The sequence below is a fragment of the Centroberyx affinis genome, unplaced genomic scaffold (genome assembly GCF_046629955.1).
Source record: "Centroberyx affinis isolate AG114_WGS23_722 - 3 ecotype Tasmania unplaced genomic scaffold, CSIRO-AGI_Caff_v1 ptg000111l_1, whole genome shotgun sequence".
Classification (NCBI taxonomy): Eukaryota; Metazoa; Chordata; class Actinopteri; order Beryciformes; family Berycidae; genus Centroberyx; species Centroberyx affinis.
The window spans coordinates 90,900-106,817 of record NW_027278813.1 but is presented as its reverse complement, the minus strand read 5'-3'; the positions used below and the strand labels follow the sequence as shown (position 1 = coordinate 106,817).

General features: G+C 44.8%; 1 protein-coding gene across 1 annotated transcript in view; it reads right to left on the bottom strand.

Annotated features, from left to right (window-relative positions):
* Positions 1 to 202: 202 nt before the first annotated feature.
* The window catches only part of LOC139649991 (neural-cadherin), a 67,908-nt gene continuing 52,192 nt past the window's right edge, over positions 203 to 15,918 (bottom strand). Inside the window, exons 24-33 of the mRNA XM_071526516.1 lie at positions 13,765 to 13,892; positions 13,383 to 13,510; positions 12,596 to 12,719; positions 11,363 to 11,546; positions 10,884 to 11,050; positions 8,092 to 8,356; positions 7,121 to 7,304; positions 5,862 to 6,112; positions 1,689 to 1,843; positions 203 to 787 (exon numbers count right to left, since the gene is read on the bottom strand). Of these exons, the coding sequence (XP_071382617.1) occupies positions 203 to 787; positions 1,689 to 1,843; positions 5,862 to 6,112; positions 7,121 to 7,304; positions 8,092 to 8,356; positions 10,884 to 11,050; positions 11,363 to 11,546; positions 12,596 to 12,719; positions 13,383 to 13,510; positions 13,765 to 13,892 (2,171 nt within the window). The remainder of the gene's footprint in view (positions 788 to 1,688; positions 1,844 to 5,861; positions 6,113 to 7,120; positions 7,305 to 8,091; positions 8,357 to 10,883; positions 11,051 to 11,362; positions 11,547 to 12,595; positions 12,720 to 13,382; positions 13,511 to 13,764; positions 13,893 to 15,918) is intronic.

Sequence of the window (15,918 nt, the reverse complement as noted above, 5' to 3'; positions counted from 1 at the left end):
GTAAACATCTTTTATATCAAAGAGTTGAAATGTTCAAAGTTTCATCGATACAGTACATTTATAGCAGACTTCACATACACCCTCGGCAGCCTCCCAGTCTCGGAGTATCTCACATTTAATTATCTCCCTTTGGAGTTCCCCAACCGCCTTCTGATTAACGTTGTTTTTCACAACCTTCGGCTCCGTTTCTCCGAGCGCAGCCTTACCCACTCTTCTCACAGTTCAGCTGCCCTCTGCTCTCCTTCAGTTTGTCCCTCTGGCCCTCGGGGGTCTTGGAGCGGCCAGCAGAGTCTCCTCTCAGCTCGCTAACCGCAGCTCGGAGGGATTTGAACCTGTCCAGCCGGGGGCTCTGGGCCCCCTGAAGCCTGACTTCTGAACCCTGAGTCGCACTGAGGGAGCTGAGGGAGCGCACCGCCGCCAGGCCGCGCTCCTTTCCCGAGGGACGGCGCGGTGTGGTCATGGTACCGAGCTCCCCCGGGTGCTCCATGTCCCTGATGACCTCACACAGGTAGCGGGCCAGGTCCTGGCTGGAGAAGGACAGGCTTTTCTGGGAGCGGCGGAAGGTCAGGGGGGACGGCAGGGTTTCTGTCTCTGAGGGGGGAACGGCCAGGCGCAGGGCGATGGCCGCGTTGCCGTTCCCGTTCCCGTTAGGCACCCCCTTCTTGTTGTTGTCCTGGGGCGGCTTAGTCTGCGGGTAGGAGATGATGCATTGTGGGTAGCTGTACCGAAGTGACTGTGCCGGGCTGGGCTGGAGGGAGCGTTGCAGCTCCACCATGTTAAAGGCATTCTGAGACAGAGCAGAGAGAGAGGAGAGAGAGAAGATGAGAGAAAAAGAAAGCGAAAGGGGGCGAGGGAAGAGGCGTAGAGGAGACAGGAGCAAAGACAGAGGAGGCTAGAGACAAAGGGGAAGGTGTTTTTTTTGTTTTTGAGTATAATAGATAATGAAAAACAACATTGCCACATGACACCAATCAGTGCTCAGAGCAATGTTGCTCAGCTAATGCTGCTGCCAGCAAATGAACCTCTTCCTCTCACTGAGATGGAGATCCACGGTCTAGGAAGAGATGTTGGCAACAACAGCATCATTGATTGGCCAAGTAATTAATTATCTGATTGCAGAGGGGGGAAAACTGCTATTACCAGCACTATTAAAACAAATAGAGGCATTAACAGCTATTGGTATCTGCTTGCTTAATTTCCATTAATTGAGTCCCATTCTAGATCTCCAGGGAACCAATATTTGGTGTTAATTTCAAGGCACCCACAAACACCATTCTCTGCTTGGCTGCCAAGCACTATCAAATGTTCCTGTTTATGTTACCGTCTTGTTTTTTGTGTTTTTTCATCCTACGTCTCCTCTAAAGGTGCCACAATATAGTATGATGCCAAAGAAATAGACTACTTGCCCTGATGATTTCTTAATCAGTGAAAAAATACAGAATTTTTTTATTATACATAGATCACGTAAATGAGAACCCTTAAAAAAGTGCAGTATTTGTGCTTAGTACTATGTGTGTGTGTGTGTGTGTGTGTGTGTGTGGGGTGGGGTGGGGGGGTTGTATGTGTATGCACATGCCTCCTTCTGTGTAGGCAGTAAGCACATATGTGAGCAAGTGTGTGTGTGAGCATGAGCGCAAATGTGTATCAGAGTCTCAGTGTGTGTGTGTGTTGCTGCCTCCGTGTCATACCTGATCCTGCTCCCCTCCACCTTCCTCGTCGTAGTTGAGCACATTTTCTCGGATGTCCTCCCACTCCCCGTGGTGCGCGGACACGTGGTACACGCCCTCCTTCAGGCCCTTGTGCCTCCTCCAGCAGGAGTACAGAAACAGGCCCAGCATCAGCACTGGGGGGCGCCAGAGAGCAGATTAGCACAGCCGCTAAAGGGGGAGCCCTCTCACATAATTAAATTGAGATTCCGAGGTGGAAAAAAAGCAACAACAACATATCCTTGGGTGTGAATTAAATGTATAACGTGAGTGGAAAGTGGCAATGAGACACTGACTGTATTTTGTGTTGTTGTTTTTTTTTGTCCCTGACAGTCTGATATAACACCCCAGTCTGCAGTGTGACATTAATACATCCTTCTAAATACTTAACTCAGCATGATAATAACAGTTAAGTGTTGTACAGGGAGCCTCCATCACATTGCTTTAGCTCATTTTGCCCTGCAAGACACATTAGTACCTCTGACTGTACAGTTAGGACATACTAATGGAACATACTTAGAAACAAAAGCACCGCCTTCCCACCTATTCCCTTTGATGTTTGCTCTGTTTCCTGTCTTATCAAAGACCACAGTTCCTCGGAAACCTATTAACCGAATCTGCACTCGTCCCAGCTTAAACTCAAAGCCTCAGTGGCTCGGCTGAACGCAGAGAGGAATGCTGCGGGAGCAGAGAAGGAAAGGTCCTAAAGCATACACATCAATCACAGCTATTGTGTGCTGAATTATACAACATGCTGGACTGACCTTTAAAGTCCATTAATCTCAACCAATATTTTTCTCCCATCTGCCATCCCTCTTTCTCTTTTTCCCTTTCTCGCTATCTGTTTTTACTAGTTCACACTGACTCTCTTTCTTTTTATCTCTTTAATTCTTTTTTCCCTCTCTCTCTCTCTCTACATTGGAAGTTCCCACTCTGCTTCTCTCTCTCTCTCTCTCTCTTCCTCTCTCACTCTCGTTAAGTCTCTCAGTGTCTCTATTTCTCAGCCCCTCTCTGGCCTCTGTCTGGCCTCAGCTTTTATCTCTCACACTAGATGGGATCCATTTCAACTGGAATACTTTATTTGGTGTGTTGTAAGTATCAGTTTAATTGGAAACCCTCTGAGAAATGCAGGGTAATCACATTAGACTGAATTTTTAAAGTAATGGCGTAGAAAGAGAATAATGTACCGACTGCTCATTGGGGTCGCACAAATAGGCAGGTATTCAGAGACGAAAACAGAAAAACAACTCCCTGAGACAAACAACCTACAGAGCAAAGCCCCACCATAACAAAAGTCCCCTCAATTAAAAATCATAATGTGCTCTTTATTATCACACCGTTCACTCCCGGGAACCGTGCTGTAACACCGCAACTGCTGTTTACTACCCTTTCCATTTCTATGCGACTCTCATATCAGAGAGAAAAGTGAGATTCTGAGCTTCCCCCCTCAATCCTCAGCCAGCCATCCTCAGTGTGGGGTGGAGGCAGAGCAGTATTGATCAGCTGACCCGGCTTCTTCACCACTGTGCCGGGGCGATTCGGAGAAAAACACCAGAATCTCGATGAGGCGGCAGCCCAGCAGCGGCCGTCCCCCCCTCACCCCACCCCCCCACCCCCCACCTCCAGCATTACCTGCTCCAGGTAATTCATGAGAGCTTACATACATACAGCACAAGCGCACACTAACACACACTAACACACGCACGCACACACACACACACACACAGACGCACGCACAAGTACAGGAATGCTCAAGGCCAACTACATGTTCAAATACATACAAATGCACAAGCAATTCATTAGAGCTTGCACACATAGCACACACATAGCACACACACTAACACACACACACACACACACACACACACACACACACACACACACACACACACACACGCTCTGAGCCCCCTGTGCCTGCAGCCACTGCTGCCCTAAGTTGGGTGTGCAGCGGTGTGCAGCTACATCTCCAGAAAGATCAATATCAGTCAGGGTGGAGAACAAACATTGAAGTCATTCATCAATCCATAATGTTGCTGCCTCCTAGCCCTCCACCCACTACCATGAACACGGTGTTACGATGTTATCCCGGGCCGGACCGCGCATTATGAATGAGCGCAGTGTAAACAGCTACAACCCAGCTTGATGAAAAACACTTTACCCCTTCGCGGTGGCACAAATCTGAGGTTAATGAGGAATAGTTACAACAGGAGTTCAGATAGAATGAAATGTCAATGGAATGTTGTGAGAAAAAAAAAATGAAAGGCAGTGAAGGATATGAGGAAATTGAAATGAGACAGGTGAGAGATGGGAAGAGTTGAGAAATAATTTATTTATCAATTTCGCAAAGGAAAAAAAAAAGAGAACAGGCACTTTACATCATCATTTGGTGTCCAGACTCCATGTAGAAAAAAATAATTTCTTCCATTCTTTGAAAGTACAATATCCGAGTACAATATCAAATTCATTGGTATGATAAAGAGGGTGAACCTTCTGTTTTCAATAGGGCTAATGAAGCATGGTGAGACATCGGCACGTCTGGCTCTGACAGTGGCACATGCTGAACTCACACATTCTGGCTGGTCGGTGATGGCTTATGTAAAACTCAATAATGGATGATCAGTTTAACTTTTAATGCTGGTTGAGGCGGAGTAGGAGTCCCACTTTAATTTAGCACCCAGCCAGCAGTCCCGCTCAGTGTGTGCAGTGTGTGTGTGTGTGTGTGTGTGTGTGTGTGTGTGTGTGTATTTATGATAGTGGTTGCAGTGGTGATGAGGGTCATCATTAAACAACTACATATAACTGGCTGTTCATTAAAGCCCACAGCTGGATTTATTTCAGTTCCAGACCCAGCCATAAGGACTGTTGATCATAAGGTAGAACTGGTTTGTGTGCTTCTCTTCGTTTTTGCTTTAAAATTGAGAGAAGATTTTCTTTTTTTACGAGCTGTGAAAATGTAATAACAGTCTGCAAAGCCCCCTATTTCCAATCTGAATTATATTATGGATTAGTCGGTGATTCTTGTTGAGGTGAAAAGTTTGAGCCTTGAATATAAATGCCTCATCAGCGACAGTGGGCAAGCTTCAAATGCCTGCGCCCCCTTTTTTATTTAGCATGCAACACATGAATTTTCATGAATGATGCCAAGGCCACACTTTATCATCTTTGAATTCATTATCAAATATTGAAGACCGCTTTATAAGTTTCACTCTCAAGTGTCAGGATAACTGATGTTCCAATACTAGCCACATGCCCTGGGGGAATGTTGAGTCAGTTATAGAGGTAGGGACACTGTATTGAATTGCCCAAGCGTTTTATAAGCCTGCCTGTGACAGAAAGACTCATAAACAGCAGTGTGGCTCTACAGAGGGTAGTGAGAGCTCCAGACGCTACAGCATGCAAGACACACACACACACACACACACACACAAACACACAGAGCTCCAGACACAGTACACCACACTAAAGCTCAAAATGTGTCAGCAGTGATACGGACACATTTAGGTTGGCTGGGGCAAAAAGAAAATGACAAAGAAGTATGGATGGAAAGATAAAAACAGACAACAGGGGAGTGAAATGAGAGGATGGTGGGATATAAAACAAGTTGGACAGATAAAAAAGTAAGGCTGAGGGTGAAAATGACTTGTGTAGTCGTAGCGGAACATCGGAACAGACAGGGGACGTTAAAGTGATGAGAAATATAAAGAAACACATAAAGAAACTCCCTGATCCTCCGGGGACTTTTACAGCTTTCCTGTGAATCGCAAATTAAGAAGTACAGTGCTTCCCTCCCCTGCTTCTCCTCCATCGCTATGCTTTGTTTCTTGTTTCCACTACCTCCCATGGAGAAATCACATCCTGACACAGCTCAGGAGATCAATACAGCTGCAATACATGTGCATGAATAGATTTCGCAGCACCAAACAGGAAGGGAAAACAAATCAAACAGTAGATGTTGCAGATAAACAGGATGCGAGTCATACAGCGTGAAGATGAAAACAAACAGAGATGTTGCAGAGACAAAAACAAAAGGCGGCATAAGATGAAAAGAAAGGTATTAAAGATGAAAACACTTAAATCAGGAGACAAAAACACAGAGATGCAGACAGACGGCGTTCGGCTACCACAGGTAGAAGATGACGTAGTCGACATAGCTACCTAGGAAGGCCAGGACACAGATGCTGATGGCGAACATGGAGCTGACGCTGAGGCTGTTGCCATCCTCGTTATGAAACATGGCCAGCGTGACCTCACAGTGTCGCCCCCGGTAGCCCTCGCTGCAGTGGCACGAGTACCGCGAGGGAGAGTGGGCCACGCAGGTGCCGTGGCGGCACGGCCGGCTGGCGCACAGCGTGTACACACACACTTTGCCCAAGGAGCTCTCTTTGGTCATGTGGCCCGGGGGGCACCTGTGCAGAGACAAGACAGGAGACGGTAACTAACTAAAGCACGGACAAGGGAGACACTGGGGAACCTGTCAGATACAAAGCGCACCGAATTCAACAGAGCTATGAAAGCTAAGCTGACACCATAAAAATAAATCCCTTAGGTGCTACACCACTTATATCAAATACAAAAGCTGCGCTCTCTTGAGTCTACACTGTCTCGATTGTACGATAACCGAGAAAGAGAGACAGAGACACAGATTGGCGTTACACTAGCAGCCTCTTAAGCAAGTATTTGTACGAAATATCCCCGGCATATCATTCGCCCCCGCTCCCCGTGTCTCTCGGTGCATCGTAACCTGAGGCTGTGCTGCGAGCACAGAAGGTGGACATCCCACTGTGCTGCAGAGCCCCAAACTGGTTGTGAGTCTTAGATCACAGCCAGGGAGGAGAGGAGACATACCTGGTCCTGGAGAGTTTAAAAGAGGCAGCCAAGAGACTGACGGTCCCTGCTGTTACAATGTGGTACGTATTCACTAAGGCTGACGCACCATTAGACCTGGACAGTAACAGGAGTGAACTTGGCCGAACTGTGGCTAGCCGCTACATTATGCCATCTGGTGGACACTTCCATCTGAAGTGTTACAGGATATTGTGTTTTTAGCTTGGGAGGCTGCAGTAGGAAAATACAGGACAATGTGCCCATATCTAACCAGTCAGAAATTATTATATACAGTATGTGTTCTATGCATATAGTATATTATTTGTAGCCAGATGTATGTTTTTATTTTCTTCTTTTGCTGTGGCTTCCTATGTGTGTATTGTGTACTGAATGTCTTTATATCTTTTGTTAGGGCGATTTCTAAGCAGCCATTGTACATTTTATCAAGAGCAGGGCTGCTGTGTGCAATGTGTGTCTCTGAATGTCTGCAAGTGAATATGTAGGCCCTACAATACATTCCTGCATACTGCGAGTACTGTAAGCCCTCGTTACGAGCCCGGGTTATTATTTATTCTTTATATTTACTGCACCTGCACTCGTGCTGCCTCCAGAGATCCACGCAGATAAAGGGAGGAGAGCAGTGGTGTTTTCGGCAGGCTTCTGAAGGGCAGCCGAGGGACACGCCCTGGGAGCTGACCACCTGAAGGCCCTCTGACGGCTGCTGCTTGTCCAGAGGCATGGAGCGGCCGTTAAGCCTCAGATCCCGCAAACAGCCTGGCAAAGCGGGAGAGAAAGTTCAAGGGAGAGAAGCGGGGGGGGGGGTGGGGGGGGTGGGGGGGGGGGAGAGAGTGAGAGACCGTGGGAGGGAGAGGTGGAGAGAGAAAACTGAGTGTTTACCATGGCAAAAGAGACACTAGGACACCAGTCCTCAGGCAAAATCTTTTATGGACACACATTTACACAACGGCAGTGGCGTAAACTCGAATACACATACACACTGGTTGATACACATAAACAAACTTGCTGACACAGACCAACACACACACACATATATAAATAGCCCCAGGCTAAGCTGTCAGCATGGACTTCTGTTTTGCAGGATATTTTCTCTGCTGGTTAGTTTGCTCACTCTGTGGGGCGGATAAGGTGTAACACATCATTTATATACAGATCAGTGCCACTGACTCCAATCCTCCACACTTCATCTGCTTAAAACTAAGGCATCAAAAATACCTTTGGGCCAAACTGTGAACTGTTGAGATACGTGGGTAAGGGTAACCACTGAATCATTTATCAGTCCATGAATTTTAAGAGGTACATAAGTTATGCTGCGAAATCCACTATTTTGTCAATGGATATACATCCAGATTCAGATTCGTCCATCCATAAATTGATCTGTTAATTCATTCACTCCATCCATCTGTTGATCCATCATCCATCGATTTGTTCATTTGCTCATTCCTCCACTCAACCATTTATTCATCTGTCCACCATCTTTCATCCGAGTATTTATCCATTTCCATTTCTTTCATTCTCCACCCAAAAACAGGTGAGTACCTACCGAGGAAGCTACGGTTGTATCCTGAGGGGAAGGAGTTTCCCAGCATCACCGCCGACGGGTCAATGATAATCTCCTGGCTCCGCCCAGGAGAGGCCGTTACCTCCCGCCGCCCGCCCCCTCCGTCCAGTCGCAGGGTGAACTCTCTGCCATAGCGATCCATCTCCACTTCGTGCCAGTCTCCGTTATCAAGGTGATGGAAGGGCAGAGTGAGGTTGTAATCTCCATCTCCGAGGTTGTAGAAGACGGCCAGCAGACCCTGAAACACCTAAGACATACAGCCGAAGGCTGCTCATCTGAAATTCAGACTTCCAAACAGGCCAGTGAACCGAAGAAGCATGCACAAAATAAGGAAAATTCAATCTTTTGGTGACCTCCATTCTTGAGGAGTTTGGATTAGCAAAGCTCTGCTACTGTAGAAAGTCTAAACCAGCTGATATGAGCCGGCCTGCTTTGTCATCAGTTACAGTATCACTATCTGAGCTAGTGTGGTTTCTAGGGCTTGATACGGTTGTGTGGAAAAATAGTGAAAAGGATGATACACAAAAGCTATGAGCAGCAGTAATTTCTAAACTGACAGACTTTGGCTCCTGCCATACTATATTATATTATATTTTGTTGATGGGCAAAAACAAATTCTGAGCACAACAACATTACAAGAAGTAGGCCGGCTCCCATGGTGAAGAAAGGACGCTAAGGTGGAATTTGTAGTTTGTGTAGTCAAGAATTGTGAAACTGAACTATTTACAAAAGATTGTCTACAGTTAGACCTGCCAGAAAAATGCTATGAGAAATTCAGCGGAAAATATTAATTCAGCAATTTTGCAACCATGATGCTTAGCAAAGCTACCGTACACAGCACTACATGGCAGTAGCAAGAGTCATCCCGAAGGAGGGTATACAAGAAACAACAATTATCTTCAGCAGTTAAGGATGAGCGAACACAATGGACTGAAGCAGGGAGGGGTTCCCATAACTGCAGCTTGTACATGTCCAAGCCTTAATTGGAAACAGTGGGGCAAGATAATTCAATACAGTGTGTAATGCATTCAGCCCGGCCTGCATTAACTATTGCTCCCTCAGCATGGGCATCTCAAATGCACCCTCCCTCTGGACACACACACACACTGAAACACATACACACACAAACCGAAACACACACACACACACAGTAATAGTTGACTGTGCTCTCCCCAGTGCCTCGTCTTGCCCTCAAGTCCACAACAAAAATGAGCAAAGGACAAAGGACTCAATCAATACTTAGCAAAGAATCTGATTACAAAAACTTTCTGCAGTGCCACCAGAGATCTGCACAATCATCGCTAAAGCACAAAATGTTCTAGCGAATTTCTGAAACCTGAATTTCTGAATTTCTATTAGGCTTTTCAATGTCAAAGCGTATTTAAAAAGAAATAATACAGAAATAAAAGTGAAAGTCTGTTAGAGTTATGCTGTTGTTGGGGTTACTGAGGTTTGACAGAGTAATGCAATCCAGTGGCTTTTGAACACCTCCTTCAAGGACTGCATTAATAGATATATGTTTTTCTATATAGAGACACCATCCTCCTTCGAAGACCGCATGCTGTTTATACCCAGCTAGCCCCTGGTAACCTTTGTGTGAATGTCTGGTTATTTATTCAGTGTGCACTCTATCCCATCTCTACCCTTTAGAGAAAAAAGGGTCGAGAGACAGCCCTTTAAATTAGGGCTTGTTGTCGGCAGACACACCAGGCTTGTGCTCAAGTGTTTCTAAGAGCTTTGAGACAACCAAGCTGAAAACGCTTCAGCATGCTGCCGCAGACAGACATCAGATGTTTTATACAGCTCACCAACTCAGCTCCAGAGAGGGTTTCACAGAGAGGCTTCACAGCCCACATACAGTAAAGGCTACAGCCTTTTCCTTTCCCTGTCACTGTGGGAGTGCTACGAGAGAAAAGGACAACAGTGTTTTCTCTCATGCATTGTAAAGACCCAAAGAGGAACAAGTGCTTAACCAGTGCTGTCTAACACATACAAGCACGCACACAAGATGTTTTCAAAGACGGACCACTGGCGTGTGAGATACCATAAAGGAGACAGGTTCACTGCAAACAGATGACCTGTGAGTTAGCCAAGAGTGACAGTGCGAGCAGAGCCATTTACTCCCAGGTGCTGTTCACACTCTGCCTGTCAATGAGACGAAAGGCTCAGACGAGAAACACTAGCATCATATACACTCAGGAATGTGTCGGGGGGAGAGGCTTGCTATTATGGAGTTTTGGCAAAGTGAGGCAGGCTTGTCTGCTGAAGAAATGTTCTGTCAATTGTGTGTGAGTACCACTCCAGTTTTGGCAAGGCAACCAGCATGCATACATGACTTTGAGCTCCCCACTTAAAGCGAGTGTCAAAGGCTTGAAGCACAGAGCATGGGATTTGACCTTCTCTTAAGACCACTCTGCCCTCGAAACACAAGGGAACATTAACAACAGCACACACAATTGCTTTCTTGCCAGACTGAATTGTGCTTGCAACATTAGGCAGAGACAGAAATAACCTTGAATAGAGTAGGCCTAATTTTTGAAATCGCAGCCTCTCAATAGCAGCAATCTGCAGACTTGCTGAAAGACCTTTTTGAGAACATGATGACAGATGTCACTCATTAGCCCCCTCGGTATCCACCCCTTTGTCTCCAACCCTGATATTAGCCACTCTATCAGGCCGACAAGCCTTCACAGCATTCATTTGTCTGGGCCCTAATCACTGTGTCGGGGCCCGCAAACAACACAATAAGAGGGGAGTGACCGGCCGTGACTCACCTCCAGACGCAGGTATTCATTCTGCTCCTGGGAGAGCAGGCTGAGGATGACACCGCCGGCGGCACGCGTCCGGACCCCGACCTGGACCTGGGTCTGCCGCGCGGGCAGAGACCACAGCAGCTGGAACTGAACGTGGCTCCGTCCGTCGAAGGAGAACTCCGGAGCCGCTTGTCGATCAAACAGACAGAAGGCGTGTTCAATTATTGCTATCACGTGTTCAATTAAATGGAACACATACGCAAACATACATAAGGAGATTACAGCGTGTGCTTGCTGTTCTGTAAAGGCAATTTATGTAAGGCAAAGTTATCTTCCAGGAAATGCATTGCAGCAGCAAAGTGGGGTGGCGGAATTCAAGATTTCCCATATCACCCATTTGGATTGTATACTTCGTGAGGTTTACTTACTATTACAAAAATCCATAGACATTTAACAGGTACTTTTCCATAAAACATTTTAAAGCAATTTTATAAGCCTACCTTGGTCACATTGTGGCCCTGTATACCCCGGCTCACACTGGCAGCTGAAGGACCCCCACTCTCCGTGGCAGCGACCCCTCTTGCCACAGGAGGGGAGTTGCTCCATGGTGGTGCAGTGGCCATCAGTGAGAGAGCATCCTGGGACACTGTTGAAGGATTCAGCTGGGGAGCCAAGGTCATACAGCTGAATGGAGGAGGAGGAGGAGGGGGAGGAAGACAGGAAAGGAGACAGAAACAGACAGGGTGAGAATCTCAGTCTTTAATCAAAGTAGATGAGTGAAAGGAAACGTGATCACAAAGTAATCAACCGGAGTGAATATCAGTCTTATATAATACCTTTAGAAAAGAGAGAGGGTGAGAAAGAGAGAGAGACAGAGAGAGAGAGAGAGAGAGAGAGACAGAAACAGTAACAGTAACAGAGAGAGATAGAGATAGAGAGAGAGTCTGTTTTGTGAGACAAATGTATGTTTGCGTTTCTTTCATTTTTCTGGATGAGCAGTGCACATTTGCTTTGGCAACATTGTTACACAACTGTCATGCCAATAAAGCTTATTTAATTGAATTGGATTGAATTGAGAGAGAGAGAGAGAAAGAGAGAGAGAGAGAGAGAGAGAGAGAGAGAGAGAGACAGAGAGATTTGCTGAACACTGCCTGTGGAATACGATTTGCAATGTCTGATTTTCTTTAAAGACACAAATGAAAAGTCATTTTTATAAACAAGTTCTACAGTATGTTATTAGATTTAAATTAGATTATTATTATTACAATGTTAGCTTTAATACACAGCCTTTTAATAAATTACAAATATTGGCTTGAACTATGGGCCTAGAGAACTGCAAAAACAGAAGAAGATGTGAAGGTGTCTTAGCTGCAGACTCACAATCCGAGAGGGAGAGAGAGAGGGAGAGAGCGGGAGAGAGAGAGGGAGAGAGAGAGAGAGAGAGAGAGAGAGAGAGAGAGAGAGAGAGAATTTGACTAGAAGAGAAAGTGATGAGTGAGCGGCATCAGCATTCACCGGGTCTTCCAGCGTAGCCTTGAGGCCACATTTACATTCCTATTGAAGTGGAGTCATCCAGCACCCTTGCAGCCGGGTATCCAAACAGGTCAAGAATGAGGAGTTACAAAGGAGAACTCTTATACTGCAATCTATTCATCCATAACAGGCTTCATAAACAGGTCTCTCCGTGGCAATCTGCATGCGAGGCTGAGACGTAAACTCTTCTTGCTCCATACCTTGCTGTCAACAACCAGGTTCCGCATACATCCAGCAAAGTGTTTGTGCTGAAGCTGTGGGTATTCATACGATATGTTCTCGTTGATCCCTCCCAGCTGCAACACATGGCTGCCATTCAGGTACCTGGGGAAGAAATACAACTGTGAATATAGAGAAACAGAAAAGGATGCAACTAAAAAAAAAGCGAAGGCGGGCACCATATAAGGAGATTCCCCATTCATTCCTCTTACTGAAACTGTCATAACCGTTGCTGTTTTCCGACAACAAATATGACAACTTCTTCTAGTCCTTTGTCACAAACGCTGAAAACAAATGCATGACCATTAAATTCCACTTGTATAAAATGATTAAAATACGAACTGTCTGTCAGCACACAGCAACTCTGGCATTTTCAAAACTGGCTGCAAAAATAGGAGACAAAAACTCGCAGAATAATACAGAGTGCTAATGGTTGGATTATTTATATTATGTTATATGTTTCACTGAAACTCAGCAAAAGTCAAATTAGCAGCAATTTTAATGGTAATGGTGTTTCTATACATTGTACAACATCATAAACTCCTACATACATCTCATTTACACCACAAAACAATGAGCATAAAAGACATTACAATAGCATTTTAAAAAGTGATTCTTAAGGATTCATAAACCCTGAACCTCTAACATATGGGGGTTCATCAAGATTCTTATTGGCTGCCACTGGAACTCAGAAGAACCTCCAATGAACCCTTAGTTTTCTAGTGTGCAGCGTTGATCACACTTGTCTCATTTGACTGTAGATCATACCTGTCCCTATTGGGCGTGATCCCTCGGATTTCACAAGACGAGCGATCCTCGGTCATTGCCCACGAATCCACGCCTTCCGTTTCCATGACGATTGCACTGGAACATCGATCGAGAGTGAAGTACACTTCCTTTAAATTGGAGAGAGCAGAGCAGAGGGGTCATAAACCGCTGTGCATGTGGGTGTGTGAATGTAGGCTACATTTCTTTTTCACCTTTTCTATGGTCAGACAATCACGTCAGATGGACTACGAAGTACGCATGTTTGAGGAAGGAACTCACCAAATTCCAGCATTTTAATGTGACGTTCTCTTCCATATAAGGAGAGAAAAAGAGAGGGAGAGAATGGCAGGTAATAGGGCTAGCATGAGTGTGGTTCTCTTACTTTGCTATTACTCCTCACATCAAGGCGATGCCAGCGTCTGTCAGCCACCCCAATGTTGTTTGCCAACTGGAGGACCAGGGTCCCAGAACCATGGTTAATTTTCAAACTGGGTGTCCCGCCAATCAGCTCTGAGGAAGAGAGACATCAACATTAACACTCACTATATACTCTGACGTAAACAAAGGTCATTATTGTGCCCGAGTGAAAAGGTTAGTCAGGAAAAGTCTTTAGAAAAATTCTGTAGGTTTTAGAATGTAAGACTCATGTTTGGTTTACTTTAGTTTACATCCACGGTGTCAAAATATAGAAGCAATGTCAGGAAAAAAACAACAAAGCTAAAAAAACACAGAAGAGATGCAAATTACTAGTTTGTGCAGGCAAGATAAAAAAAACCCCAAGGGGCATATAAAAGCACAGACAAAACAACGACAAAAAATGAAGATGACAAGATGACACGACTAGATTGTATGGGAGAATCTAAATGACACCTGGAACAACATGGTGGGAAATGGCGGAACAACAATTGACAAATGACAAGGGAATTAAAAATAAAAAATAAAAAGCTCCAATGAAGGAAATGAAATCATATGGGAAGAGAATATAATGAGTTGGAGGCTGCATGTATGTGTATGTGTGCGTGTGTGTGTGTGTGAGTGTGTGTGTGTGAGAGAGAGAGAGAGAGAGAGAGAGAGAGAGAGAGAGATTGAGCATGTTTGTCCCTTGACGGCTAAAGGATTATCAAAATATTATTGATTCGGACTGGACTCATATTTTAGAAAGAATTGTACAAGAATTGCCTACTGGACTACTTAAATCATCATCATCATCATCATCATCATCACCACCACCACCATCCTGGGTCAATACCTACAACAATAAGTAGTGGTAGTGAGAGTGTGAGAATTCACTCATAATCACTCAGCCAAGGTCTACCAGCTTATTTCAAAAGATATCGCTGTCCATCTCATTCTATCAATAAGTAACATGAATAATGAAACGACGAGGCTCCTTCAAAGTCTCATTTGCTTTTGATCTCAGCGCACTTAGGGAAGCACTGAAATGTTACGCTTAAGACATCCTAACAATATTTGGGTAACACTTTACAATAAAGGTCACAAATAAACATGAATTAATACATGAATTAATGTATGAATCGACGTGAATTAATGCATGACTTAATGAATGAACTATCACAGAATTCATAAAGCTCGACACCGCCAAACGAATGAGTCATACCTTGGTCACCATTAGTTACTTGTGGTGATTTAATGGCTTTGTATATAATGATTTGGCATTAATTAATGGTGTCAACAAACGATGTAATTAATATATGCATTAAATAGGGGGATGAAATGGGCTATAAATCAGCCAACAGTGGCATATCATTCCCCTCTTCGATCCTCTTCAGGCTCAATGCGGGTCGCTGCCTGCACAGATCCACTCTACAGCTACAGCACAACACAAGCTCTCTGCAGGTTGTGTGTGTCTGTAAATGTGGCTGTGCAGCTCAATTACATGCTGTATGATACACAACTATGGGCTGATACACAAACATTTGTATTTGTCTTTTTTTTTGTATTTGTATACTTAAAATTTGTCCTCTGCATTTGACCCATCCTATACACACACTAGGAGCAGTGGGCAGCCGCAGTACAGCGCCCGGGGACCACCTCCAGTTCTTTTTGCCAGTGCCTTGGTCAGGGGCACTGACAGGAGTATTAACCCTAACATATGTACATGTCTTTGATTTGAACATATGCCTGATGATCAACTCACACACAGTTCATGGTAAGTTAATTGTTTTGCGCCCCCTCAAGTAAAGTCATGCAATGATACAAAATTTGGTAATGATTAGCAAATGAATCATTGATTGGGGGTAAGCATTCACTGACCATGAATTCACTATTACCACAAAGTGAGTTAACAAAGGTTTGACTCGAGCTTTGTGAATTCCTGATATTTCATTCATTCATTCATGCATTAATCCATGTTGATTCATGCATTAGTTAATGTATTAATTCATTAATATAAGTTTATTTGTCTACCATTATTATGAAGTGTTAACCATTTTGACTACTATACTATGGTCATGGTCTTAATTAGCATCTACTAAGCAGGTTCAAGACCCCCCCTGCTGAAGTGTCCTTGAGCAAG